Source organism: Pleurodeles waltl, chromosome 8 (assembly GCF_031143425.1).
Source record: "Pleurodeles waltl isolate 20211129_DDA chromosome 8, aPleWal1.hap1.20221129, whole genome shotgun sequence".
NCBI classification, from domain to species: Eukaryota; Metazoa; Chordata; class Amphibia; order Caudata; family Salamandridae; genus Pleurodeles; species Pleurodeles waltl.
In genome coordinates, this window is record NC_090447.1 from 1,518,360,758 (window position 1) to 1,518,387,941 (window position 27,184).

The 27,184-nt window shown below is 41.9% G+C and overlaps 1 protein-coding gene across 1 annotated transcript; it reads right to left on the reverse strand.

Moving 5' to 3' along the window:
* Nucleotides 1-9,200: 9,200 nt before the first annotated feature.
* Nucleotides 9,201-26,891, reverse strand: LOC138249616 (gastrula zinc finger protein XlCGF8.2DB-like). The gene is made up of 4 exons (XM_069203564.1): nucleotides 26,785-26,891; nucleotides 26,377-26,483; nucleotides 25,034-25,089; nucleotides 9,201-10,000 (listed from the first exon to the last, which is right to left on the reverse strand). Exons 1-4 carry the CDS (start codon nucleotides 26,889-26,891, stop codon nucleotides 9,443-9,445), a joined length of 828 nt encoding a protein of 275 aa, XP_069059665.1. The 3' UTR covers nucleotides 9,201-9,442.
* Nucleotides 26,892-27,184: the final 293 nt, after the last annotated feature.

The following is a 27,184-nucleotide window of genomic DNA, read 5'->3' on the forward strand; positions in this document are numbered from 1 at the left end:
TAGGCATGAAGACACACCTGAAAGAATTGCTGCAGAGTGCGCAAATCTGGGGAGCATTAGAAAAATGGGAAAACCGATGGGCAAAGAAAAAAGACAAAGGGAAGAGGGATAGCCCAGGGTCTATTGAAACAGCGACCACACCCAATGTGGATTCAATAAAAATCCTGCCCATGAGAGAAACAGCTGGTGGTGTTTTAGTCCATGTGCCATGGTCCAGGGGAGATATTTTGTCCTTTACGAATGATTACCCAAGGCTGAGAGAAAAAATAATCGAGTGGTACCAACAGACAGATAGATTTGTGAAGCTTGCAAAATGTCTTTGGGAGGACTTAAATACTTTGTTTGAGATTATTGTTCCACCGGATTTGTGGCTTGAGTGCAAAAGAGGGGTAGATTGGCCCACAAAGGAACCGGCAAGGGATAAGGCGACGGGAGCACCTTCTGAAGAGGTGATGAAATATTATCATAAAGTCATTGAATTTTTGAAACAAAAGGTGTCACCGAAGGTGACCGATTGGCAGAAAATCGACCGGACTTCGCAAGAGGTTAAGGAATCAATACATGCCTATTATGAGAGATTGTTAAAAGCATTTAAACATTACAGTGGTATTGAGACAATCGAGCCAAAAGACATGAATCATCTTGTGTTCAGATTTGTTGAAGGGCTGAGACCAGAGGTTGGTCAAATGATTAAGAACCATTTGATTTGTTGGCAAGCTAAACCGATTGATGAGGTGTTGCAGTATGCGAAATACTGTAGTGATGAAATTGAGTTAAAACAGAAAAAGCTGAAAGAAAAAGTGATGGTGATGCAGATAAGAGCTGCACAAGCTGGAATTCAGGGAAATGGTGTTTAGCAGATGATGCACCAGCAACCGCAAATGAACGGTGGGTTTCAGGTACAGCCGAGAGGTAGAGGCCGAGGTTTTGTGAATCGTAGTTTGGACATGAATAATATTGTCGTTCAAAATGGTGGGCAAGTAGTGAAGAGGATGTCACCATGTCACGCATGCGGGGGCATGGGACATTGGAAGCGGGATTGTCCAAATATGGTGCATGATGGTACAGTTCAGCAGAGCATGAGTGTCGGTGCACAGCAGAATCCGCGAGGTCCAAGAATGAGACAACAGAACCCGAACTTACAGAATAATTTGATACAAATGTCAGGGGTGCAACCCATGCAGCAAATGCAAATGCCGCATTTCCAAACTGTGCCAGTACAACCAATGCAACAGCAGATTCCTATGGTGCCTAGACAGCAAATGCAGTTACCCCTAGCCCCGATGGGTCAGCAACAGGTGATGCTTCCTCAGCAGGTCACAGGTCAGGTGACGAGTCAAAACAATACTGTACAACAATTCCCATTACGAGGTGAAAATAAGATGAATGACGAATGGTCAGATGACAGTTCAGACAGTGAAGAGTGCAGGCTTGCAGCCTCATTAGAAGTAGATCAGAGAGGCCCATATGTAGAGGGAAAAGTAATGGGCTATAAAGTTTAATTTTTGGTTGACACTGGAGCTACACGCTCTACAGTCCGCAGTGTGGAAGTACCAAGATTACCCTTATCGAGACGCACTATACGAGTGGTTGGTGTGGCTAATCAGTATTTGACAAATCCAATTACTGACCCAGTACAGGTTGAAATTGGAAATTTCCAAGGCCTGCATAGGTTTGTCGTATGTGACTCAAGTCCAGTATCCCTACTGGGAAGGGACTTACTATGTAAAACTAAATGCTCAATTACCTGCTCCAACGATGGAATAGAAGTTCAGACAAACAGTGATGATGAAGGAGATGAGGGCCAGCTCATAGAAGGAGGGGAGACGAGCAAAGATTACCCTCTAATTACTTTATTCCCAGTGTTCACTCTAATCGACTTACCTGCTGACCTACAATGGTCCGTAACAGAGAGAGTGTGGGACTTAACAGGAAAAGAGGTTGGATTAATTAAAGGAGTCAAACCAGTCAAGGTGCAGATAAGACCAAATGCAGTATTCCCACAAGTACCACAATATCACATGACTCAAGACGTACTCATTGAAGAGACACCGATAGTTGCAGATTTTCTCAGGCAAGGGGTTTTGAAAGAGGTTTTGAGCAGTCCATGTAACTCTCCTATTATGGGTTTGAGAAAGCCCTGTGGGAAAGTTCGAATTGTGCAAGACTTGAGAAAAATAAACGAAATTGTGATAAAATGCTGCCCTGTGGTTCCTAACCCAGCGGTAATAATGTTCCAAGTTCCTTGCGATGCTGAATGGTTTACCGTAGTAGACCTATCACAGGCATTTTTCTCAATACCGCTGCATGAGGATAGCCAATTTTTGTTCAGTTTCAAATTCCTGGATAAGGTATACAGTTGGTGCAGAATCCCTCAAGGGTTTTCTGAGTCACCATCCATCTTTAATCAGATATTAAAGAAGGATTTGGAACCTCTTGTGCTGCCTTTTAATTCAACTCTTGTGCAGTACATTGATGACTTGTTGATTGCATCCAAAACCAGAGACAGTTGCAAATATGATACCATTGCATTGTTGAATCATTTGGGAAAGAACGGGCATAAGGTGTCACCTAAGAAACTGCAATACTGTCAGAAAGAAGTAAAATATTTGGGGCATCTAATTGAGAAAGGATCCCGAAGGATATCAAAGGAGAGAATAACAGCGGTCATACAAATGAATCCCCCAACAACAAAAAGAGATGTCAGGATGTTTTTGGGAATGGTGGGTTATTGCCGCCAATGGATACCCAATTTCTCAATCATTGCAAAGCCCCTAATAAAATTGACAGGGAAAGATGTCAAAGATGAACCGTATACAATCACTTTGACAAAAGAAGAACTTGAGTCATTCTTAGAACTGAAGGAATGCATGTGCAGGGCCCCAGCATTAGGAATGCCTGATTATGAGAAACCTTTTCTGTTGTTTTGTCATGAACGTGATGCTTGTTCTTTGTCTCTTTTAACACAGGTCCACGGAGATGCAAATCGCCCTGTAGCATATTTTTCAGCTACTTTGGACCCTGTCGCAGCAGCTCTACCGGGTTGTTTGCGAGCAGTTGCAGCAGTTGGTCAAAGCCTTTCCCAATGTGAGGGCATAGTCATGGGATACCCTTTGACAGTTTTGGTTCCACATTCTGTTGAAATCTTGTTGACAAGAACGAAAACACAACACATGACAAATGCACGACTTACCAAATAATAGACGATTATTTTGGGATCACCAAATGTTACACTGAAAAGATGCACAGGACTGAACCCGGCAACTCTGCTTCCCAATGAAAATACAGAAATCAAAGAGGGGGAAGAATTTGAGCATGATTGTCTCGAGGTGACTGACCTCTGTACCAAACCTCGCCCAGACATACAGGACACCCAATTAAAAGAAAACAATTGCATTATGTTCGTGGATGGGTCCTGTTTAAGAGATTCAACAGGGACATTGAGAGCTGGCTATGCAGTATGTACAATGTCTGGCATAGATGAGGCCTCTTGGCTTGAAAAGGTATTTTCAGCACAAGTGGCAGAATTAATAGCTCTTACAAAGGCCTGCCATGCTGCTGTGAATTTGAAAGTTACAATCTATACTGACAGCAGGTACGGATTTGGAATTGTACATGATTTTGGTCAGATCTAGTCACAAAGGGGTTTTATGACTTCCTCTGGATCACCAGTGAAAAATGGAGAACAAATAAGAGATTTGTTACATGCAATTCAGTTACCTCTTGAAATCGCCGTGGTAAAGTGCAGTGCTCACACCAGATTACAAGACTTTGTGTCAATGGGGAATGATTATGCAGATCAGGTAGCAAGATTTTGTGCATTAAATTGTATATCATTCAAAGAGCAGTGGGAATTGCTACCTCAGCCTGAAAATGACACAACTTTGAATCTAGCATTACAAGTGGTCGATACTTTAGATGAATTAAAGCCACTACAAAGCCGTGCTAACAAAGAAGAAAAACGTTCCTGGCAGAAAATGCAATGTATACAAAGAGCAGATGATATATGGGTCTCAGATGATGGAAAGTTGGTCTTACCTAATAGTCTTCTGTCACAATTTGCCCGATTATATCATGGGCAAGCACATTTAGGAAGAGACGCCATGATCAGATCTTTTAAAGTTGATTGGTTTAATCCAAAATTCAGACATGCCGCAGAAATTACTTGTCACAGGTGCATTATCTGTCAACAGATGAATGCCGGAAAAGGAACAGTGGTAAATTTGAGCCACATTGGAAGAGCTGGAGGTCCATTTAATAGAATACAAATGGATTTCATTGAAATGCCTGTTTGTGGAGGATTGAAGTACGTGTTGGTGATTGTGTGTGTTTTCAGTCATTGGATTGAGGCATACCCTACACGTAGAAATGACAGTCTCACAGTCGCAAAACTATTACTGAGGGAATTAATACCACAATTCGGGTTCCCGGTTTCTATAGAATCAGATAGGGGAAGACACTTCGACAATGAGGTGATCATGCTTCTGTGTGCAGCACTCAACATCGAGCAGAAGTTACACTGTAGCTATCGCCCTGAAGCATCAGGACTAGTTGAACAGATGAATGGTACCTTAAAATCAAGAATAGCGAAAATGTGTGCAGCAACAAACATGAAGTGGCCAGATGCATTACTGCTAGTATTGATGTCCATGAGAAACACACCAGATAAGAAAACAGGATTGTCCCCCCATGAAATCCTCATGGGTAGAGCAATGAGGTTACCAGCGGTACCTGCAAATGCACTAGTGAATATTACAGATGATATGGTGTGGGATTACTGCAAAAGTTTAGCTGACGTGATACGCTCTTTCTCTCACCAGGTGGAAGCTAACACGTTACCACCAATCGGCGAACCAGGACACTCTCTGCAAGTTGGAGATTGGGTGGTTGTCAAGAAGCACGTAAGAAAATCGTGTCTTGAGCCGCGTTGGAAAGGGCCATATCAAGTGATATTGACGACCACTACTGCTGTGAAGTGTGCCGGGGTTCCCAACTGGATACATGCCAGCCATACAAAAAAGGTAACGTGTCCTGTTGAAGAGGAACTTGAAAATTCCGTTACAGCAACTTCGAGAGGAGAAGTCTCAGAGTCAGAGATCAGTCAAGAAAGATCTGAGACTACAGGAGAGCCCGCTGAGAACAGCCGCGTCCCTCACACTACCAGAGAGTTCGAGAGAGGTGACGGAGTGCCAATCTCAGTGGAGGCAGCAGGAGAACAAAGACAAGGAGAGGTTCTCCCAGAAGCAGACGAATACAATTCAGAACCTGAATACAGTATCGAACAGGAAGGAGAGAGAGACGGAGAAGTGGTAAATTTAAATCAGAACGAATCAGAATCTTCTGATCGAGTTCCAAGCCTATCAAGAGAGAACACCATATTACAAGAGGAGGGTCCTGTCCAGCGTCCTGAAGGAAAACACCGAAACAAGACACATAGAGGTGATACATGGCCAGGAAAGTCGCCTTTTAGAATAAGAGAATTAACAAACGAGACAATAATAGAAGAAAGCGATACCTCACAAGCAGATGATCTGAGTGAAGGGGAACAGCAAGGCGAACGAAGATTAAAAAGAAAGAGAATAGCAAACCGAAGGTACACAGGTCCTGAATGGGCATATGCTACAACCTCTGAATGGCAACAAGAATTCTTAGCATTCTGTTTTGATCGAGAAGTGCCTGGCCAATACTACGGTACCTGAAGAAAAACAACAACAGGAAACCTTGGAAAAATATATTAAAAGGAAAGAGACTTTATAAACCTACTGGAAAGAGACAATTAAACCTGGATTTGACTTATAGAAACCTGATTGCGACAAGCTGCTAACCTGAGCTGACAAAAAGGGTCCTGGAGTGAGAGAAGACGCTGTAAATACGCAGAAAGAGTTTGCCATCTTAAGTTGATTGTCGATCTACTATTCTGATTCTATACAAATATGGCTTATAGCAACAAAGGAAGTAAGGTGTGTGGTTGGTTAGGACTTATGATAGGTGTTGTATGCGCAATAATGATTGTGGGAGTGATTGTGGGAATGCCGTGGAGAGAGAGTGAAACTATTAATGCAACTTTAAAACCTGAGACTACCACTACAACTAATAAACTATCACCGTGGGAGAAATTTGAGCAGGATGCTAGACATCTACATGAGGGAACTAACACAAAAGGGGAACTTTCTACTAATGTCTTCTATCGCTTATTAAATGAGTATGTGGAAACTATGGATACGAAAGATTGTTATGTGTGTACTAAAATTCCTTCATCTGTGCAGGAGGGGGTTACTTATCATAGCCTCCCTCTTACTTATGGAATTAGCTGCAGTTTGCTACTAACAAGATTTTATAATCAAGAGCATGTACAATACTTTTATTCAAATTTGGATGTTGTGTTTTCTTTTGTGCCTGTAATTGAATTCTTAAATAAGCTAGCTAAAGAGCATGATATATAATTAGTTAGAGGATTCTTTGAGCCAACACTAACATTTGGAACTGCTTATGCACACCGCAACAATTTAACATGCTTACTGTCTCCTGTGGAGAAAAGCTTTTTAGATCACACAGATGATAGACGCAAAGCATTAAAAGAGAAGTTAGAAAAAGGCTTAGAAAAACGTACTTATGCAAATGATTATGCTTACACTGCAATTAAAACACAAGGCAAATTAGCAATAGATGCATTACACGTAGGTAGGCTATGTATATACAGACCAAAATCCGATCAAGACAATTTGTTTGTTGGTACGTGTGAATGTAGGCATGTGTTTTTGTTTCAGAGTAAATGGACCTTCATGTTAAATGGACAAGACCCAGCGATTCCTGGAATCTATTACATCTGTGGGTTAAATGCATATTACCGTCTCCCAAAGGGATGGTATGGGACATGTTATTTGGGAATAGTTTTCCCAAAGATATACCAGATTGATGACTTAAAACAAATACCTAAATCTTCTGAAATACAACATTCTAGACAAAAACGAGAATCAGTGGCTGCTGTCATTGGTGACATATTTGGAGCAATAATCCCATCAGTTGGGGTTATCTTATATTCTATGAAAATTCAAAAGTTGTCTACTATTGTGGATAACATGCTGACAAACTTTACAGGAGCAATATTATTAATGGATACTGAACTTGCTGCAGAAAGAGCTATGACTCTTCAAAATCGGCTTGCTTTAGACATTCTTTTAGCAAAGAATGGAGGTGTGTGCAAAATGCTTAATGAACGTCACTGCTGCTCATATATACCTGATAACAGTAAGAAAATTAGAAACATGCTTACTAACCTGACTAGAGATAGTATAGATTTGAAGGATCTAAAAGAACCTGGAGTTTGGGAAAAATTTGGAAAAGGAATTGCCCGGGTAGGAAACTGGTTTACCAACATTTGGAATGGAGTTCTTGCAAAAATTATGCTGGGCCTACTAATTGTTTTGATTTGTCTATTAGGATTATGGGGAGCATGCAAAATTAATGACAAAATTAAAAGAAACTTGTCAAAAAGAGCCAAACGGAATGAAGAAAATGAAAGAGAGAAAATGTTCAATGAAATATGGGAAAGTTCACATAAAGGGCAAGATGTTGAAATGCGCATTATGCGCAAGGTGAAAAATTAAAGATCAAGAATTGTGTGATGACGAGCGTCATCAGAGGAGGGACTGAGAGAGCGTAGTTTAAATATCATATTTTATAGACGTGAAATGCTTACATTGACAAAGCAATATTAATAATTAATAGTTAAAATGTATTAATAAACGTAAAGATTTACTCATTTATGAACACTAATGTTGAATAATAATAATCTTTCAATTATACGCATTATTACGATCAAAACTGTATTCATTAGAACTCGTATGTCTTAAGTTAGCATGAGTCGCGAACTAGCTGTGTAACTCTCATTTAAAAGCATATTTTTCTGTTCCTTCTGTGTGCGGACTTGCAAATGACCATGACCCAGCTATTGTTCCTTCTGTACTAGTTTGAAACATAAAGGAATTTTCACATTCGTATGCTAGTAGCTTCTAGCTCAAAATTATGTGATTAGAAATAAACATGGACACTTTCAAGGACAATGAGACGAGGGGAAGAGAAATTTTGACCTGAGATGTGTGCCAAGATGGTGAAGTAACCCCGGACGTACCACCTACGAAAATGCTGATTATGAAGACCAATTGGAAGACAAGTTAATATCAAGAAATGACAAATGCATTACTTAATGTATAATTCGATTGGTTACCAATAATAGTGTTACTAACCAATAGAATTTTGGGGGAATGTATTACGAAAAAGGGATAAAAACTCATGACACAATAGACGAGACGCATTAGATAGGGAATGATACCGATTGCATCCAGAAACTCTGTCACTCTATTTGGTGATTTGAGACTTAGACAAAATTATCCTAGTCCATAGACTGCCCTATTACACTTTCCTCCGTATGAGGAGAGTGTCCCTTGTTTCTAATTTAGATAAATTGACGGTGAACTGTCTGATGTCCTAAAGACGAAGACTGATCCTGTATGCTGACCTAACTCGAGGAGGGTAATTATTAATGCTAATGGAATCTATATGCCTTTCTTTCTAGGTACCAACTGCTGTATGTTTAATTAGGTAAAATTAGTTAGATGTTTTCTAAATTGATGTTCTAAACTGTTTTGCATGAAGCCCAACATGCTAATGCTAATTTGGGGTTAGATGAGGTATTCATTTGACGGACGGGTCTGACGTGACTGACATGTAGCTATGCTGAACTGATACTCTATGGTTTATCATGCACTATGGTCTATTCTCTACTGACGTATCTATCCTATGATTCTGATCATCGCATTGTTAAAAGTTCATCGTAGTTGCCACTTTGTGATTATGCTCTAATGCTTCTTGGTTTGAGACTAATACATTTATTATTAGATTGTAATCAATAGGGAATAAATTCACAAATCTTCCTTCAAGGTGTGGTTATTTGAGTCTGAGAACCAATGAATGCGCCGAAGATTCATTAATGGTTATTGTGAAATATATTTTGATGTTTGGTAATCTCGTCTTACGGAGACTCACCACTGAGTCCAAAGGTTCATCGACCTAAAACGAGTCCTGATGTGTATAAATTGACATAGACGGACGCGTTAGCATGTGAATACCCCAACCAACAGCTATGTAGGACGAACAAGTGGAAATTCAACATACTGAGTAATGAAACAGATGCTTTAGATGTTTAATTGGAGTAAATCTCTCCTCGCTTACAGTATGAGAAATATTGTTTTCCTCGGGTTGTGTTGGAAATACAATGGTTAAAGAAGCTTGCTTTAAATTCATTGCAGTCAAGGGCTTTACCTCTGCATTAATTCTCAGGTGACACAAATATTACAGTTTTCTGTAACGCTATTGCCATACCTATTCTATGGAAATCCTAAAAATGTAAATATCTTCCACACTAAGTGCACGGGAAGAGGATTCACGACGTATGGATTCTCAGATGACGAAGAAGATTTGATCTGTGAATAAAGCTTTTTCCACACTCAGTGCAGGTGAAGGGCTTCACTCCCGTGTGGATTTTAAGGTGACACTTAGGACTTGAATTTAGTGAAAAAGTCTTCTCACACTCAGTGCAGTGATAGGGTTTTACTCCTGTGTGAATTCTGAGATGACGGTGAAGATCACTATTTTGAATAAACATCTTTTTGCACTCAGTACAAGAAAATGGCTTCTCCCCTGTGTGGATTCTTACGTGACGCTGTAGATCACTATGTTGAGGAAAACTCTTCTCACATTCACTGCAGGGAAAAGGCTTCGGCTCTGTGTGGTGTCTTAGATGATACTGGAGATGTGCGTTTCTGGTAAAGCCCCTGCCACACTCAGTACATGGGAAGGGCTTCGCTCCTGTGTGAGTTCTAAGGTGACGTTTTAGATCAAAATGTTGAGCAAAGCTTTTGCCACACTCAGTGCAAAGAAAGGGCTTTACTCCTGTGTGGATTCTAAGGTGACGCAGAAAATGTGAATGCTGAGTAAAGCTCTACTCGCACTCTGTGCATGAAAATGGTTTCAGCCCTCCGTGGATGTCTAGGTGGTACTGAAGATGAGCCTCTGTAGTAAAGCCCCTGTCACACTCCGTGCAGAAAAGACGTCTTTTGTCAGTTTGCATTTTTTAATATGATCAAGAGTGGACTTTCATTAGATTTCTTCTTTCATACAGAATACACACGTGCTTCTCCTTCATGTGTGATTACATTTTCTCAATGGTATGCTGCAGAAAGAAAACCACAACAAATGTTACTTTTACAAAGTTGCAAAATCCTGCAATAGGCACATAATGGGTAGGCAGGCAATGAGTCAGATTTGTAAGAGAGAAATTTTAAGAAATTCTGGAACAATTTGCATTCAGTACTTTGAAACATAGGCTCAAAACATCCAGTTTTGTGGTGAAATAGCACAAGTCATGATATTGTTAATGTAATAGTGATCTCAGTTTGTTATATTCACTTTTGTACCATGTGAATTTGATAGAGTAAATCTTTTGTCCACACACATAACAAGATTAGCACTTTTTATGCTTAATGTGCGCCGTCTGAGTACTGAACGCTTGACAATTTTATATTTATTAGGTTCCTTGTTCTGGACTCACATTTAGTAAGCAGGTGTGGGACTAGTGCAACAGTCCTTTTTCTGTGAGGACTGGCCATTATGTGGAGAGAGCTTACCCCAGCACTGCCTGTGCATGCCTTTTCTCCATTCACAACATACCCCTGTCAGGAGGTTGTAAAATTACACATACCATACCTGCAGGGGGACAAGTCTGCATCTCAGTTCTCAGGGTGCTTCAACAGCTGGGCACCCACATCTCTGATTACCTGGGTGTTACTGGAACCTAATGTGAACTTAGATTAACTAAGTAATCCCTTCGAACCTGTGACGAGAATTTAATAAAGACATTTTGAGTACATTCTTATTGTCAACAGGGTAGAAACAGTCTGTGGCATTTCACTCCTGTCAGGTAAGGATGCCAAGATACTGTATAGGAGCCTTGGTCTCTTCATGTTGGGGAAAACTTTGCTCAGGACATTGAATCTGCAATTTAGGAAACCGCTGAAGAACACTGGAGGAGGAGTCAGGAGCATTGCAGCTATGGCTGCTGCACATTACCCATACAGAAGCATTTAAAACTGTAAAAGCCTGTTTTACATCACTGCTGACAGCAATGCTTGATGCAGTGAGGTGATCACTGTTTGTACAGGGTGGCCAGTATTGTAATCGTGTCTGATGTGGCCACGGTTACAGCAGTAATAACATTTTCACTCAGGGTGATTTTCATTGAGCATATGTGGCTCTTATTACAGAAATCTTGCCAAACTGCATAAAAAAAGAGGATTTCAATGCTGCAATGCAGCTAATAAAACAGGTCAAAGTCCCCCCGACCACTCACCTCCTGCGAACTCAGGCTCGATAGATGCTGTCCCACAATAAAGGACCCCGCGCGCTCTTCTCTTCACCAAACCTAGGGCTGTGAGGTTCTGGCCGCTGACTGGTCAGCTGGCTACCTCTGTCGACCAATCAGCGCGCAGGTAATGCTAAGACGCATGCGCAGTACTGCTGCCCATCAGGGCTTTAATGTGACATCCTTATGTCTGTGCTGTAATGGGCGCCTCTCGCCCCGAGACAGCCCCAGCCTGGAGTGTCTCTCTCCTGCGCCTGACCTCTGATTAGTGCCTCACCAAAGAGCCTGCCCTGCAGTGTGGCATCTCTGCCGCAGCTTCAGTTCCCTGTGGCCGCTGCCATTGGGTGGTCCAGTCAGACCCTGTTCAGGCAGGAGATTCACGATTTTTAAAGCCAAAGATGGCTTAATTGTGGCTGTTCCTCACCTGAAATTGACTTTGCTTCAATAAAAGTCAGTGGGGGGAATACATTCTCCCAATTATATATTTTTTAATCTCTCACTTACCTCTTCTAAAATGATGGCAAGCCACTCTTGGAAGAATCCACATTCATTTGCCTTAAATTATTCCAACCTTCCCCGGACCCTATGAGATTAATGACATAACATTGTATGGATAGAAAGGCGAGCATCTGCACCACTTCCTATCCATCTGCAGCCTGGATTAACCATGCGCCATGCCCTTCCCAGCCATACACCTGCCATGCATGCCAACAGTCCCGATCTAGACCTGAGACTCCTGATGTTTGACCCAAAAATGTCTTTGTTTTAGCTGGTCTCCCACCTAAAAATGTCTTTCCAATAGAAGTCACTAGAGAAAATACATTCCCTCGATTTTTTCTAAATCTCCCACTTCCCTGTTCTGAAATACTGGTATATATGTGATAAGTAGAAGCAATTTCTGCTGCTACTGAATTTATTCTGCACTTATTTGTTCTAGGTCCTAGACGAGAAATATGTTTTAGCCCTTCCCTCGATTTGTTCTGCCAAAAGAACTGGGGAATTAAGGGTATTATTATGCAAATCCCCATTTTTGAGAATCTTGACTGATGGTGAGATGCACATTTTCAGTTGACAGTATTCACATTCCACGGCCACATTATTGAGTGCTGTCTACTGACAAAGCCAGATATCAGTGCAATACTTGAGTCTGTGCACTTCCTTAGTGCAATATAAGAAGATGGTCTAAGAAGGCGGTTTTCTTCGCATCTGAGTCCCTGACAGACACATAACAAATATGAGATATCTTCGTTCTTAGGTTCCCACAGCCTGCAACACAGGCAATTATACTAGGTACTTTTTCAAATAATTATAATTACTTTCAAACAAGCTCAAACCAAATGGAATTGGAGAAACCACCTCTTACATTTTTTTAATATACATTTTTTGATGAGAATGTGCAACTAAATATTTTTTGTATTAATGTTATCCCCCTTAACTTGAAAGGACCCATTTTTAGGTCGAGTGCGCAAGCGCTTTGACCTGTTGTAAGTATTGAGGGCTTTTAACCACACCCACCGCATGCCCATCACTTTCACTCGTTTGTGGGCTTACCTTTCAAAAATCCATTGTCATCATTTGTAAATGCTTTACATATGTCCCTCCTTGGGGTGGTTTTGTTACCACCTTGTAGACTACCCCTGTTACATAGCTAATTGCACAATTGCCGATACATTTGACTGTGAGTAAACTTTTTTTTTTTGTGTCTCTCCTTCGGGCTCATGCTCATGCTCATGGCGCTTTGAATCAGCTCGCGTATGTCAACTGTTTTAATTTTCATTTCAATTTTTGTGGCAAGAAAAGTCCTGTTAGGAACTTACAATGCCAATAGCGCTAAGTCAAACAAATGAAAGACCCATTGCATTGCAAATGCGTGTTACTCTTTTTTTCAACTCCATAAACAACATATATTCAGCACTGGAAGTGGCAATCCATCATCTCCCCAAAACATATATTCAGCATCAAAGCACCAATCCATTGTCACCCCAAGACAAGATAAGGTGTGTACTCATGCTATAAAGTGGGCTGATAGCTGCTTTACGGTGAATTTATTGGCTAAACTATCCCTATACATATGAGCCCCATCGTTTAGTGCTAAAATACATGTGGATTTGTTAAATATCATATGAGATCTCCAAAGCATGACATGGCAAACGTTAGATAACTTACTTTAAATTTCAGATAATTCATGTGTCGTATAACCAGGGCCCCAGGAATAATGCGATTATGGAGTTGTGGGGTTTCTCGTATAGTTATGCATTTGCCACAATCATATGCTACACAATAAGCAAATTTTAACAAAACAATGTTTCTAGCTTAAAGGATCAAACGTTCCTAAATATGCAGCAACACTAGTTGCCGCGCTGTGCAAAGGCTCTTTGCTATGGTTGACTGGTCATCTTCAGTTCCTCATTGATTGGGTTTTAAACTAGTACTAATGAGATTAAACATTTGTAAAAATATCTAAATAATGAAGGAATAGTATCACAAAATTTGCAGCAATACGCCGCACAATTTGCCTTTTCTTGCTGTATCCTTCAACCAACTCTACTGCATAATTTGTTCCTCTCCTCTCACAAAATTCAAGTGGCCCTGGCTATACCTTTCCCTCTGTCTACGTTCGACCCAGGTGAGTATAAGGTCTAGCAGCTGTTTGCTCAAATACTAACAATACCAGGGTTTTTGTTCAAATTGCAGAACTCTTATTTTGCTCGAATGTACTTGAATATTCTCCAAATTCAATTTCATCCGTTCATTTAAAGAGCGTTGATGCCAAACTGTAGACCTAGCTAGCAAAAAGCATGATCTACATAAACTATAATTTGTATTGAGCTATCATTTTAGGGGGAACGTATCTGACTGCAGCTAAACCCGTCCCTTTTCAGAATTGTTGACCTACAATAACAATGATGCCTTATTTAAGCCTCTATTTGTGGCAAATAATTTTTTGCGTGTGCCACTGGACCACCATTACTCTGACCCAGGTGTCACTATAAGGTGGCTTTTGCCAACTAGAAGAGGTCATGGTATGCTCAAGTACACAAACTTCAAAAACAGTACAGGGGTACACCCGCCAATATGTCATTCAACTAAAGAAGGACATTAGTGCCAAAGATTTAACAATATCTTGAGTGTTAGAAAGGAGCCTGTTTCAATGGAAATCAAATAACCTAACGCAATATTCCTGGTCTTACAACATTGTCTTACACTCTCTCCCACCTAAACACATTGATGTAACATCTGATATGAAACTGCCCTGGGTTTCGTATTTGAATAGATTCTTCCTCAGAGTCTGAAGGAGTTTTTTTAACCTCCCTTTCTTCCCTCAGTATTTTTATTAGTATTTTGAAAGACCTAGTTACAAAAATAACATAGTAAAGTAAGGCTTTGCACGGCTGCATGAACTATTCTAGTGCAATTTTGTTGGAAGTAAAGGGTCCAAAATGCAAGAGTGCGAATCAAGGTCTAGCATACATTCACCACAATTAGGCCATGTAAGTAGAAGGAGCATATAGTTCCTAAGTAGGAAAAGAAAATAGGTCCGAGGTAACCTGAGGCACCAGATCAAAAGATCTTATTGCTCGGGAGCAAGAGCCGTCACACACCCAAATGGCTGTCATGCTTCATCATTGGGTGCTCTCCCTTGGGAATCTAAAGTTGGAATTCATCCAACCTCATCTTCCTGCTCAGTCAGTGTATTAACCTCTGCCAGGAGATCATAAGTAACGTTAGAATCTCCAGCAAGCAGAGTATCCCTAAACTGTAGATCTTTATCTAGAATCTAATTTAAAGAAGTCAGGGTGGGGGATTCCTTATAGTTGGGTGCACTACGGTTGCAAACATGTATCATCTTAAATCTACATGCAGTGAAATGTAATTAGTAGACCCATTACATCCAATGATGCAACACTCAGCTTTTTTAATTTCAGGCCTAGAGATAATTTAACCCATATTGTAAGACCCCTTCCAAAGCGTTTTAGATTGTGTGGTTCATCTTCCACACTGAAGTTTAAAAACTCGGAACTAAAAATTGATTCCACATGCCAGGTCTCTTGAAAAATACAGATATGACAGTTCTCTACAAACTCCACCCAATTTGGATCTAACAGTTTAGTCCATAGGCTAACAATATTCCAAGCTGGAATTCTCAATTGCCCATATTTTAAACAGAACTCCAGACACAGGAGTAGAAAGTATTTGGGAAGGGTTTTATAATTAGGCCCAGACTTGATATAGAGACCCCTTGGACACTGGGGAGTACATAGTCGTCTCTTGCCACAAGGTCATTATTAACAGGAATTTGGGTTATAATAGCTGTATCATGCACCCCTCACAGAGACACAGCAAATGGACTTCCGTTGTGCGAAGTGTCATCACAGTAAGTCCATCTGTCGCTATGAGTTTTGACATATTATTACTTATTTCAGAGTAGGTCAGTGTCCCTTTGGCTTGCAACAAAGAGGGCCAATTTAATCTAAACCGAATTGATGGCCCATTTCTGTAGGATGCACTGATCTAGTGCTATTACACTCTCCCCTATCATTTTTTTAGATAAAGTCAGTTTAATGTACTCAAATGGTTCCAGGCAAGAAGAACATCTTTCCAAATACTTTATGTTCTCTCTAGTAACGAGAGACACTATCTTAAATGTCTTATCCATTATATTATTATGTCATGATTGTATTATGAAATTGGACATCTTTACTGTTCTGTCATTGGGTCTGACATGGATTGGATATTGCTCTGATCAACAGCTTGACTTGTCAATCCCCTCCCCCACCCCTCCATGCTCGGATCATTACCCTTTGGAAGAGCCTGCCCCTAAAATCAGAACGCCTCAATGGTATAGGCCAGGTGAACCAATCCTGAGTCACACCATGGAAAACAGCAAGCCCATTATAATGATCTCTCAAAAGTTGCAGCCATTTTTCAGGTTGAGTGCGCGCATAAATGGCTAAACCGGTGCTATGATTCAGCACCTGCTTTTTTAATCCACCGTCTCTGATTTTAACTCATCTATAACCCTCAGCAACTCTTCAACTTCACCTTCCATCCCACAGGTGGCTATGTAGCATCTTATCCACAGATGGTAAATTACTCTCCTCTTCAGGACTAGCCACAGGAGAAAATGTATTGCTGCATTTTATAGTTAGGAAGACATGTGTGGGGCCTCGTTCAACTGACTACCTGAGGGCTGTGGAATAGAAACTTGCCCACAACTCAGAGTGGAAATATTCTGGCATGAACTATGCTAGCCCGCTACATTTTCCATTTCAAACAGTTGCATCAGATTTTTAGGGTGAACTGTTGATCACTGCTCTGCCCATTTGAGTTAATTAAAGACTCAACCTCCTCAATTATCCCATCAGTCTTTTCCAATGTTCAATTCTAAGCAGCATGCTTAAAAGCTATATTTGGCCCAAAAGGGACCAATAGGCCATCCATGGCCTTTCTTGTGCCCACAGAAGACAAAACAAGCAGAGGCGGAGCTGATGAAAGAAGGTATAAGAGTAGTGCAGGGAAATGTGATAAAGGACGTGATACACGATAGGCGCGCCCTTAGGTGCCATGCAGGTATGCTCCCAAATCAAGTCCAATGTAATCTGTCATATAATAAAAATTGCAGTAGGCGTGTGGATGGAAACAATGGTAGTCTAAGTGTGACTGTAGCCTCAGAATGTAACGACCCACAATGGAGGAATTGTTTTGAACTCTTTGTAAATCCCTGTGATGAGTATAGTAGTGGTGAGTTGAGTGATGTGGATTAGGAATTAAGCCCCGCGCACAGCCATTTGGTTTTATCTCGGAATCTGGGAGGTTATAACAAACATTTAAAACAAAAGCGGTTTAAAGGAGAGCTTGAAGAGTACGATTTAATGTGTTTCCAAGAAACCTGGCTGTGCGATGATCCGGAACCAGTGGATGGTTTCATGGGGCTGTTTAGGGGAGCTATCCGGCAAGGGTCAGGACGAGCATCAGAGGGACTAATAACCCTAGCCTCTACCAGAACAGCGGATAAGTTCACAGAAATAAAAACTAAATGTCGTTGGCTATTGGCAAGCCAGGTAGACCTCAACAATGTAATAGGTGGTGCTAAACAGCTTCTGATTATTAACGTTTATATACAACCGGGGAATGTGTTTGATTATAATACACAGCGAGGAAGATCTGGAACTATTAGGCACTGGTAACGCTGACTGTCTGATTTTAATGTTGGGAGATTTTAATCATAAACTTGATCCTAATGGCAGTGACAATTTATATAAGGAGCTATTGGCAGCAGCACAAATCCCTAGAAGTATCTTTCCAAACGTAGAATGCGGCGCTCGTGATTTGTCCTTAGCAAGAACATTAGGATCCTTGGGCATGTTTTGCCTAAATGGGCGTATGAAGAACGATTGTCCGGCCAAAAAGACCTTTCGAACAGGTAATCAGGAATGCCCTATTGATTATGCTTTTGTAAACACCTGGTTCTTTGGAGAAGTGCAGAATTTTTAGGTTGGGCATATAGAGGGCTGTGATCATTGGCCGCTCCAAATAACAATACGCTCAGCCGATAAAATTCAAAAAGAAAGAGAAAAGGCACTGATAGCGTTGGTTGAGTATCCCCGTAGGGTAACGACCCGTCTAACAGATAGCAGTCTAGAAGCACTTAATATTTTGTTTGTAAACTATTCTATCCTTAATATGGAAGAAGACCCAAATGACATATTCAAAGGTTATAATAAGGGTATTGTGTTAATAGTCAATTGCCTTAAAAGCAAATAAAAAATATCTCGAGAGGGAAAGAGGAAGGGAGAACCATATATGACGAATAATAGTCAAGTATGGTTTAATCAGGAATGTAAGTGTAGAAAGCAAATGATGCGAAGATTACTAAGGGATTATCAGAAATGACCCTCTTTTGTTAAAGAAGAGAAGCTTCGACAAGCAAAACAGGATTATAAAATGCTGATAAGACAGAGGAAACGAGAATACATTAATAAAAACTGGGACGCAATGATGGAGGTGATAAAAACGCGGGATATTAGGGATTTTTGGCAGTTGGTAAGAGAGGGGAAAAGGGTAGGAGCAATGCGGTGCTTGGTCGGAGAAGAAGATTGGTATAAATATCTGTCATCGGTATATAAAGGTACCGAGGATGAAGAGGGCTATGGTATTGCTAGGAAGCTTGGTGAGAAGATAAGATTAGCATTTGTCCCACAGAAAATAAAAGATACAATTGCAGCCTTGAAATTAACTAAAGCAGCAGGCCCAGACAACCTCCCAGCAATAATAATAAAAAAGAATATCAATTGGTGTACTAAATTCTTCTATGTTACGTTTTGTAAAATTCTTGATTATGGCCGTTTTCCAGAGAGTTGGAAGGGTGCCATGATAAGGCCGATTTACAAAAAGGAGGACCCAACTCAACCAAAAAACTATCGGCTGATATGTTTATTAGACATAGGGGAATAGGTTTTCACAAAATTATTGCTGGGGTTAATCAAAGAATGGGCAGATGATAAAGATTTGATACCAACAGAGCAAGGTGGTTTCAAGGAAGGGCATTCAACAATTGACCACTGCTTTAGTCTGTGGGCTTTAGCAAAAAAATCAGTTGAATTGCGAGGAAGCCTATTTTGCTGTTTTGTCGATTTTCGTGCCGTATTTGATTTGGTAGACAGGAAATTGCTATGGGATATGTTAAAACAGCTAGGAATTGATTTGGATATACTATGGCCCTCATTCTGACCTTGGCGGGCGGCGGAGGCCGCCCGCCAAAGTCCCGCCGTCAGGTTACCGTTCCGCGGTCGAAAGACCGCGGCGGTAATTCTGACTTTCCCGCTGGGCTGGCGGGCGGTCGCCTTCAGACCGCCCGCCAGCCCAGCGGGAAAGAGGCTTCCACGATGAAGCCGGCTCGGAATCGAGCCGGCGGAGTGGAAGCTGTGCGACGGGTGCAGTTGCACCCGTCGCGTATTTCACTGTCTGCGCAGCAGACAGTGAAATACATGTAGGGGCCCTCTTACGGGGGCCCCTGCAATGCCCATGCCAGTGGCATGGGCACTGCAGGGGCCCCCAGGGGCCCCGCGACCCCCCCTACCGCCATCCGGATCCCGGCGGTCGGACCGCCGGGATCTGGATGGCGGTAGGGGGGGGTCGGAATCCCCTCGGCGGCGCAGCAAGCTGCGCCGCCTTGGAGGATTCAATGGGGCGGTGGTACACTGGCGGGAGCCCGCCAGTGGTGCCGGTCCGACCGCGGCTTTACCGCCGCGGTCGGAATCCCCATTGGAGCACCGCCGGCCTGTCGGCGGTGCTCCCGCGGTCCTCCGCCCTGGCGGTCTTTGACCGCCAGGGTCAGAATGACCGCCTATGTCTTCTCCAGGGCATGCATTCACAAAACTGGGCCCAAGTGATTTTAGATATGAGTGGCTCACTTTCAAAAAGGATCCCTATAATGAATGGTCTCCGTCAGGTTGTGTGTTAGCCCCAATTTTATTCTCATTATTCTTGTCAGATTTGCCAGGGTTGTTACAGAAGGTTAATGGGCTAAGCCCAAAAATGGATGGTGTGCATGTTTCCTGCCTTCTATACGCTGATGATTTAGTGATAATGGATATGAGTTAGGGCTATAAAGGAAGCTAGAGATGTTTTATACCTATTGTCAAAGGAAACAATTGATAGTAAATATGGAGAAAACAAATATAATGTCTATAGGGAAAGAGAAAAGTCTATTTAATTACACCCTGGGGGGGAAAAATAGAGAAGGTAAAAGAGTATAAATATTTGGGCATATGGTTCGATTCACACTTAAGATGGAAAGTACATACTGAAACTTTAAAAAATAAAGCCTTATCTTCAGTCTGGGGATTAAAACAATTCAATAGTAAGTACGGAGGTCCTTCTCTTCATCCGGTTATCTCTGCTTTTAATGCTATGGTTCGCCCCCAATTCAAATATGGGGTGGAAGTTTTAACTTTCTCAGGGAAGCTAAATTGGGAAATAGAAGAAAGCATTTGCGTAAAGCCCATGCTTTAATTGCCCCCCTCGAGTATGTTACAAGCTATAAGAGCTGAATGTCAAATGACGGCGTGGACTTATTTGGGCCTACGAGCCGCACTGAAGTTTTGGTTAAGCATAACAGATGAAGGGTTCTGTAAGATAGCGAGATTGTGTAAGAAAGAAATTATAATAAGTGAGTTACATTGGGCATCGCAAGTGAGAGGACGGTTAAGAAAGATCTGTGTCCTCCTAGGTTTACCTGATAACCAATGGTGTGGTGCGCAAATCTCGAAGTATAATTTAAGAATAATTGTGAAGGAAAGAGCAAGAGAATCAGACCTGAAGTATTTTGAAAGTAAATTATCAACCCATGCTATGATAGCTGGATGGAGGAATCCGGAAAACTTTCCGTGTATAGAGGCTCTTCCTAATTCAAGATTAAGAAATTTAGTGTTACAGTTCCAAATTGGGCTGAACCTTGGATATATGGATCCCAAAGCAAAATCATTTCTTAAGGATAGCCAGGGTCTGTGTACATGTGGCTTACAACAGAAATATACTATGCAACATTTACTTGTGGATTGTCAATGGTTATTAGGAGTGCGCAAGAAGTTTTTTAAACCGATTTTTAAGGAATATAATATTACTAATCGGGACCAAGCGCTTAGGCTACTTATTGATATGAGATTTTTAAATGTAACTTGTGCACTGGACCTATTTTTAGATGACTTAAGAAGGGAAATATTCAGATTTATAGGGGTTGATAGAAGGTAGGGTATAATGTGGAATGTAGAGTTTTAAATGTTATAATTGATTACTATTATATTGGTTGATGATTTTAGGAAATTTTCTACGCTAGGAGAAGGTAAGAAATAATATGGAGAGCACTTTTTAATTGAAAAACAGCACTTTATGATAAAGTAAGGATGGAGCTCTTTTAGAGCTGTATAGGGGTAAAATTGGCTGGCATGTTGTACTTTATGATCCTATAAGAACTTGAATTATGGAGGAAAAGTAAAAGAAAAGAAGAGCTTGTTTAATCTAAAATGAAATTGGTTGATGGTATTCTAGATAACCTCGCTACACATAACAAGGCAAGAAATAAAACGTGGAGCATTCCAAAATGGGAAACTGCACTTAGGAGATCGCAAGGACCAGAGTCTAATTAGAACTGTATGTGGGATATTTTAAGTTGGCACACTGCACTTTTAGGAACTGTAAGAACTTGATTTTTAATCAAATGAATTATGCAATTAGAGTTGGTTAATAAGAATTAGAAAGATCTAAGAACTCTATGTGTTAATGTAATATGTAATTGTAAATTTTATTGTTTTTATACTTTTAAGGCTTATGCCAAATAAAAGGAATTTTTGACTTTGACTTTGAATTCTAAGCAGCATGCTTAAAAGCTATATTTGGCCCAAAAGGGACCAATAGGCCATCCATGGCCTTTCTTGTGCCCACAGAAGACAAAACAAGCAGATACTCAACTACTTAGGGGAAAAAAAGAAATAAGGTGGCCTAGCCCAGCCTCTTCTGGGTGATGATGGGTGAAGACTGACCCTCCAAAGCCAGGGCACAACCTGTGCAGAGGGAGGCTGTCCTAGACAATATAGCGTGAGTTTGAGGTGAATGGAGCCCTTTTCCTCAGCCCCCTTATAGCTGGGATGGTTCCTGGGGATTGAAGTCCTCCAACAGGCAGCTGAAGTGACTCACACAGTGGCAGAAAGTCCTGCACCACATAGCACTGCTTTTGTGGTGGGCGGGGTCCTTCTCCTTTGCCCCCTCCCAGCCAAGATGGTTCCTGGGGATTGAAATCCCCCAAACAGCAGCTGAAGTGAAGCTCTTATCACTTGCATGAGAACTGGATATTTTGCCAACTCTTCTTTCCACAAAACATCAGTAACAACTCCCAAAGTAACTTCACACATACCAGTGTCTTCATCCCAACAAACCCCTTGCATCTCATCACCGCTAGAACTATTACCTAAACCAGAAAGAGCCTGCAGATATGTTCCTGCCACCTGAAATATATTATACTTCAAAGCAGCTGAATTCCTGCAGAGCAATCACCCACCTCCTTATTCTTTATGAAATGGAACCAAGACCCCCTTTCATAAAAACCTCTTTTAAGGTCTTATGACCAGTGCAAATCTTAAAATTAGTTCTCCAAATCACATTTTTTAACTTCCTAAATGGCCCAAAAGATTGAAAATGCTTCTGTTTCAATACCTGAGCAGTTCATTTCTGAACCACGAGCACCTGGAGGCACATGAAATCAAACATTCAACACAAGGGGCCTCATTACAAGTTTAATGCTCTTTTGGCAAGAGCGCTGCGATGGCAGACGTCAAAAGGCTGCCATGTTGGTGGCAATCTAACCGCCTTATTAAGAATTATACTGTGAACTCCACCAGAAAATAGCACAAATCTCCGAAACCGCTGGGACACTGGAGGATGGAAAGGATGTGGTTCTACCACCAGCACCGCCAGCCCAACAAAAATCCTCCCATCAGATTACGATCCACAAATCACAACAGCTGTTCTTCCATGGCAGAAAACCATTGGTGGTACCAACCTCGGCAGTCTCTACTCACATCACACTGAACACAGCACCACATTGGATAGTTTGAATACCCCACACCTGACACACATCCACACACCCAACAGATCTACACACTGCACTATATAACACACCCCGAGACAACCCACAATCATTTGCAACCAGAACGCCACACACAGCCACAGATAACCTACATATTACACAGATACAAAAAGTAAGAATGGGCACCCATTAACATTTCACTGCACACACATCACACACCTGCACAAAATACTCAACACACATTTTACTACTGCACATAACCTACAAACTGTCACTCACTCACATCACAGCACCCACACCTCACCTTTTACATTTTTTCTGCAGCTTTCACTTTGAACACAACCACACCGTCTTCACCACCACTACCATGACCCCACAAGAACACACACGTTTCACGGTTGAGGAGTTGAGGGTCATGGTGTACGAAATTGTCAGGGTAGAGCCACACCTGTTTGGAGCACAGGTCTAGCAAACATCAATAGCCAGGAAAATTGAGCTGTGGAAAAGGATAGTGGACAGGGTGAATGCTGTAGGCAGTTACCCACGCACAAGGGAGGACATCTGGAAGAAGTGGAATGACCTCAGGGGGAAGGTACGGTCCCTGGCATCCATGCACCAGCTGGCGGTACTCAAAACTCGCGATGGGCTACCACCTCCTCCCTTTACTTTTACATCTGGGGAGGAGAAGGTCTTGGACATGCTGCATCCTGAGGGCCTGACAAAAATACCTGGGGGAGTGGAGTCGGGTAAGTCATCACAACAATCATGTCACTCAATTGTCAGGTACTGCATGCTCCCTAAACAACTTATCCCACCCCAATTAACACAACATCCACAGCACCTCTCTGTCCAAATCATCTAATACCCCTCTCTGGCATGCCACATGCCCACTAAACTCACGTGGCTAATTATAGCCATACAACTCCCAGAATGCAATTCCCCATCATTGTGAAAACCTACAGAGTGCACCAAATATGAGATGTCATGCATGTTAAACTAATTTCCTATCTAAACCATCTTGAATGGTCTAGTGTGAAACAGTATATGGCAGTGACAGCAATGCAATGGCTCACTCACACAATCATCCCAAGCAAAACACATCTATAGCTCAGTGCCAATTCATAATGGCCTCAGATTAAACATTCCTAAGCTAGACATGTACTCACCTGGGGTGGAAAGTCAGATGGGTGAGTGGATGCACATGCAGTACATCCAGATACAGGTCAATATACATTGCTTACTCACATACTGTGTCCCTACAATGACACTAATGTGCATTGTACAGCTCTTACTTGTGCTGTCTATCATGCCAGACAGTTCACTAGGTAACAGAGGTAAACTGCCATGTCAATAATCAGACAACATCAGATGGCATCAGCAGTACAATCACTACCAACATAGTCTAACAACTCTAAACATGGAGTATGGAATTGAAGTCACAGAGTTTTATGTTTTACTAAGTTATTCTGTGCAACAGCTGTCAATGTCATTTCTGGGGATCATATTAAGGCACTGTCTGCATCTCATACAACTGAAACAATACACCCAATGTAACCTGAACTCTGTGTTCCACTTCTCCCACAGACAACCTTGCCAGTGTCACCATGGGCAGTGTACCAGAGACTGTCACTACCCCTTTGGATGAAGGCTCCAGTGAGGACAACACCCCTGGATTTCTGGATACTGACAATGAACCTGGCCCATCAGGGACACCTGGTCAGTCAACAACTGTCAGCCTCACCCTGCCCACATCCACTCCTCCCCCCTATTGCATCTACAATACAGGCAACCCCCCGTCCTATATTTCAAGGACAGTTCCATCCATTGTGTGCCCCACCGTACAGGTACCTGAGTCTCCTCTCATCACCCTTGACAATGATGGTCCTGCCACCATTGGGAGTGGGCACACTGTGCCAGGGACACAGGGATGTGGGAGAAGGGTGTATGGGAGGAATGATGTGGGCCATAGGATGGGGTATCAAAGGGACAATACTGACCAGGAAAGCATCTCCTGAATCTTGGGAACCTACCAAAATTCCCAAGGCGTGATGGGCCAAGTAATCACCATGTTTGGGAAATCCAAAAGCTGCAGAGGGACAAAGGAAGTCATGCAGCAGTGGCAGGCACAAAATACCATCCTGGCTTCAATTGCTGGGATGCTGAGGGACATCAACACTACCCTGTGTAGGTCTGAAACACATCAGGCCTCTTCCACTAGTAATGACTCTTCTTGCCCTTCAACATCTGCGGCTGCTAGTGGAATTGAGGCCATGCCAGGGGAAGGACATGCCTCAGACACCCACCCTCTGTAGCTGAAGAACTGCCAAGAAAACGTGGACGTCCACCCAGACAACCAGCAGGAGCAGATTCCAAGACCAAATCCACTGCCAGGAAGTGAACCTCTCCTGACTTGTTCCCCTTGTGTGCCACAGATACACCCTTTTGACTGTTCCGTAACCTATCTACATTTTCCCTTTTTGCAAGGAAGTTGGACTTGTGTATCCTAATGGTGTAGCAGCTACCCTCATGATTCCAGCCACTATGACTTAACCCTTCACTGTTAAATCTGTGTTACATTTAGTTACTAGTCACACATATTGTTTTACTGTCCAAAATAAATTACACCTAAACACAGGTCCTGTGTATCTGTCATTTATCAACTATGTTATGCATGCCAACTGTAATATGATTATGTCCCTCTGTATTGTACACCCTTTGTTATGGACCTCACACATGGACTCTATCAGCAGGAGATTCATTACATTAGGATTGTAACATGGACAGATTATATAAAAGTTATAAACTACATCTACACACATTTATTGGTAGATATGCAAACATCACATAGAGCATAACTGAGAGTAACATCAGGGTGTTTGCTAAGGTGTCACACAATTCTAAACCACAGGGTACAGAAGTTAAAGTCATGTTAGTCTTCCTACAAGGCAGGAGACACACTGATTGATCCATTGTATCACCTGGGAAAGCCTTCTCACACCATACCATAACTTCAAAATCTTCATATCCCATGGTACAGACAGAGATTAGTACTGATGTCCCCAGTCCAGGAATCTCTCACTTATATTGGTCACATACCTGTAGGCTTGTCAGTCCACAGTGACATGCACATTGGTCTGCAAAGTAGGAACATGATGACAGCTAGGTTCAGGTAAGAATACATACAACTGAAACCATTGTGATGGGTCCTACATTTACACATGAGGCAGGCAGACACATATGGAGACACAAATGACACCATTTGACCACCTCCTTTACCCTACAGGTGAACTTGATGGGAAAACACATTATCACCCCAGTGTCCTGACAGTCTAACTATGTTAGTTACACTCCACATACTCATGACTATTAGTACCTGGTTTCAGCCATGTCCACTTCTCATGTCTGCCTGGAATTCCCATCTGCTTCTGACACTGTCTGTCACTTGTTAAGGTTGCTGAACCAAACTGGATCTCAGCAAATCTGTGATTGAGAGAGGTAAGGAATAGGACATAGCAGAAAACATTCCTCAAATCAGAGACGTCATGTCTACAAGTGTGACTTTGCATCTGCTATAACAAAACATGATACGGTTGACTACTCTGTCCTGTACAAAATACACATTTTCAGTCTGCAAGCACAACTTACTCATAGTCATTTAAGTTACCTACAACCCCACAGATGATGAAGTAAAGGAGGTGACATGCTACCCATCAGCTTCAGGTTACAAAAGTAAATCACAACATTAAGTAAACATCACATACCTTTTAGTCAGTTGAAGTACTGATTGATGAGATCTGCCCTGGAGTCTCCTGCTTCATCTTCCTCTGGCTCATCATCACTTGGCAAATCTGCATTTCCACCCACAAGTTCTGCTGCCTCCCTCTTCATCTGGTATAAATGGTATCTAACGTCTCAGGGCAAGATTGTGAAGCATGCAGCAGGCAACTATTATTTGGCATATCTTGTTGGGTGAGTTGAGGAGGGCTCCTCCTAAAATGTCCAAGCACCTAAATCTTGCTTTCAGGAGCCCAAACGTCCACTCCACGACATACCTTGTCCTCCTGTGGGCCTCATTGTAGCAGACTTCCCCTGGCGTCATTGGGTACCTCACTGGTGTCAACAACCAAATACGGTTAGGATAGCCAGTCACCTGTAAGGAATTTTGTAGAACAACACAAACA

Coding starts and splice junctions, on each gene's coding strand:
- LOC138249616 (XM_069203564.1), bottom strand. CDS start 26,891: ATGAAGAGGGAGGCAGCAGAACTTGTGGGTGGAAATGCAGATTTGCCA. Junction 26,484..26,784: donor AGGGCAGATCTCATCAATCA/GTACTTCAACTG, acceptor TCTCAATCACAG/ATTTGCTGAGATCCAGTTTG. Junction 10,001..25,033: donor ATCACGCCTTGGGAATTTTG/GTAGGTTCCCAA, acceptor GAGTGCGAGTAG/AGCTTTACTCAGCATTCACA.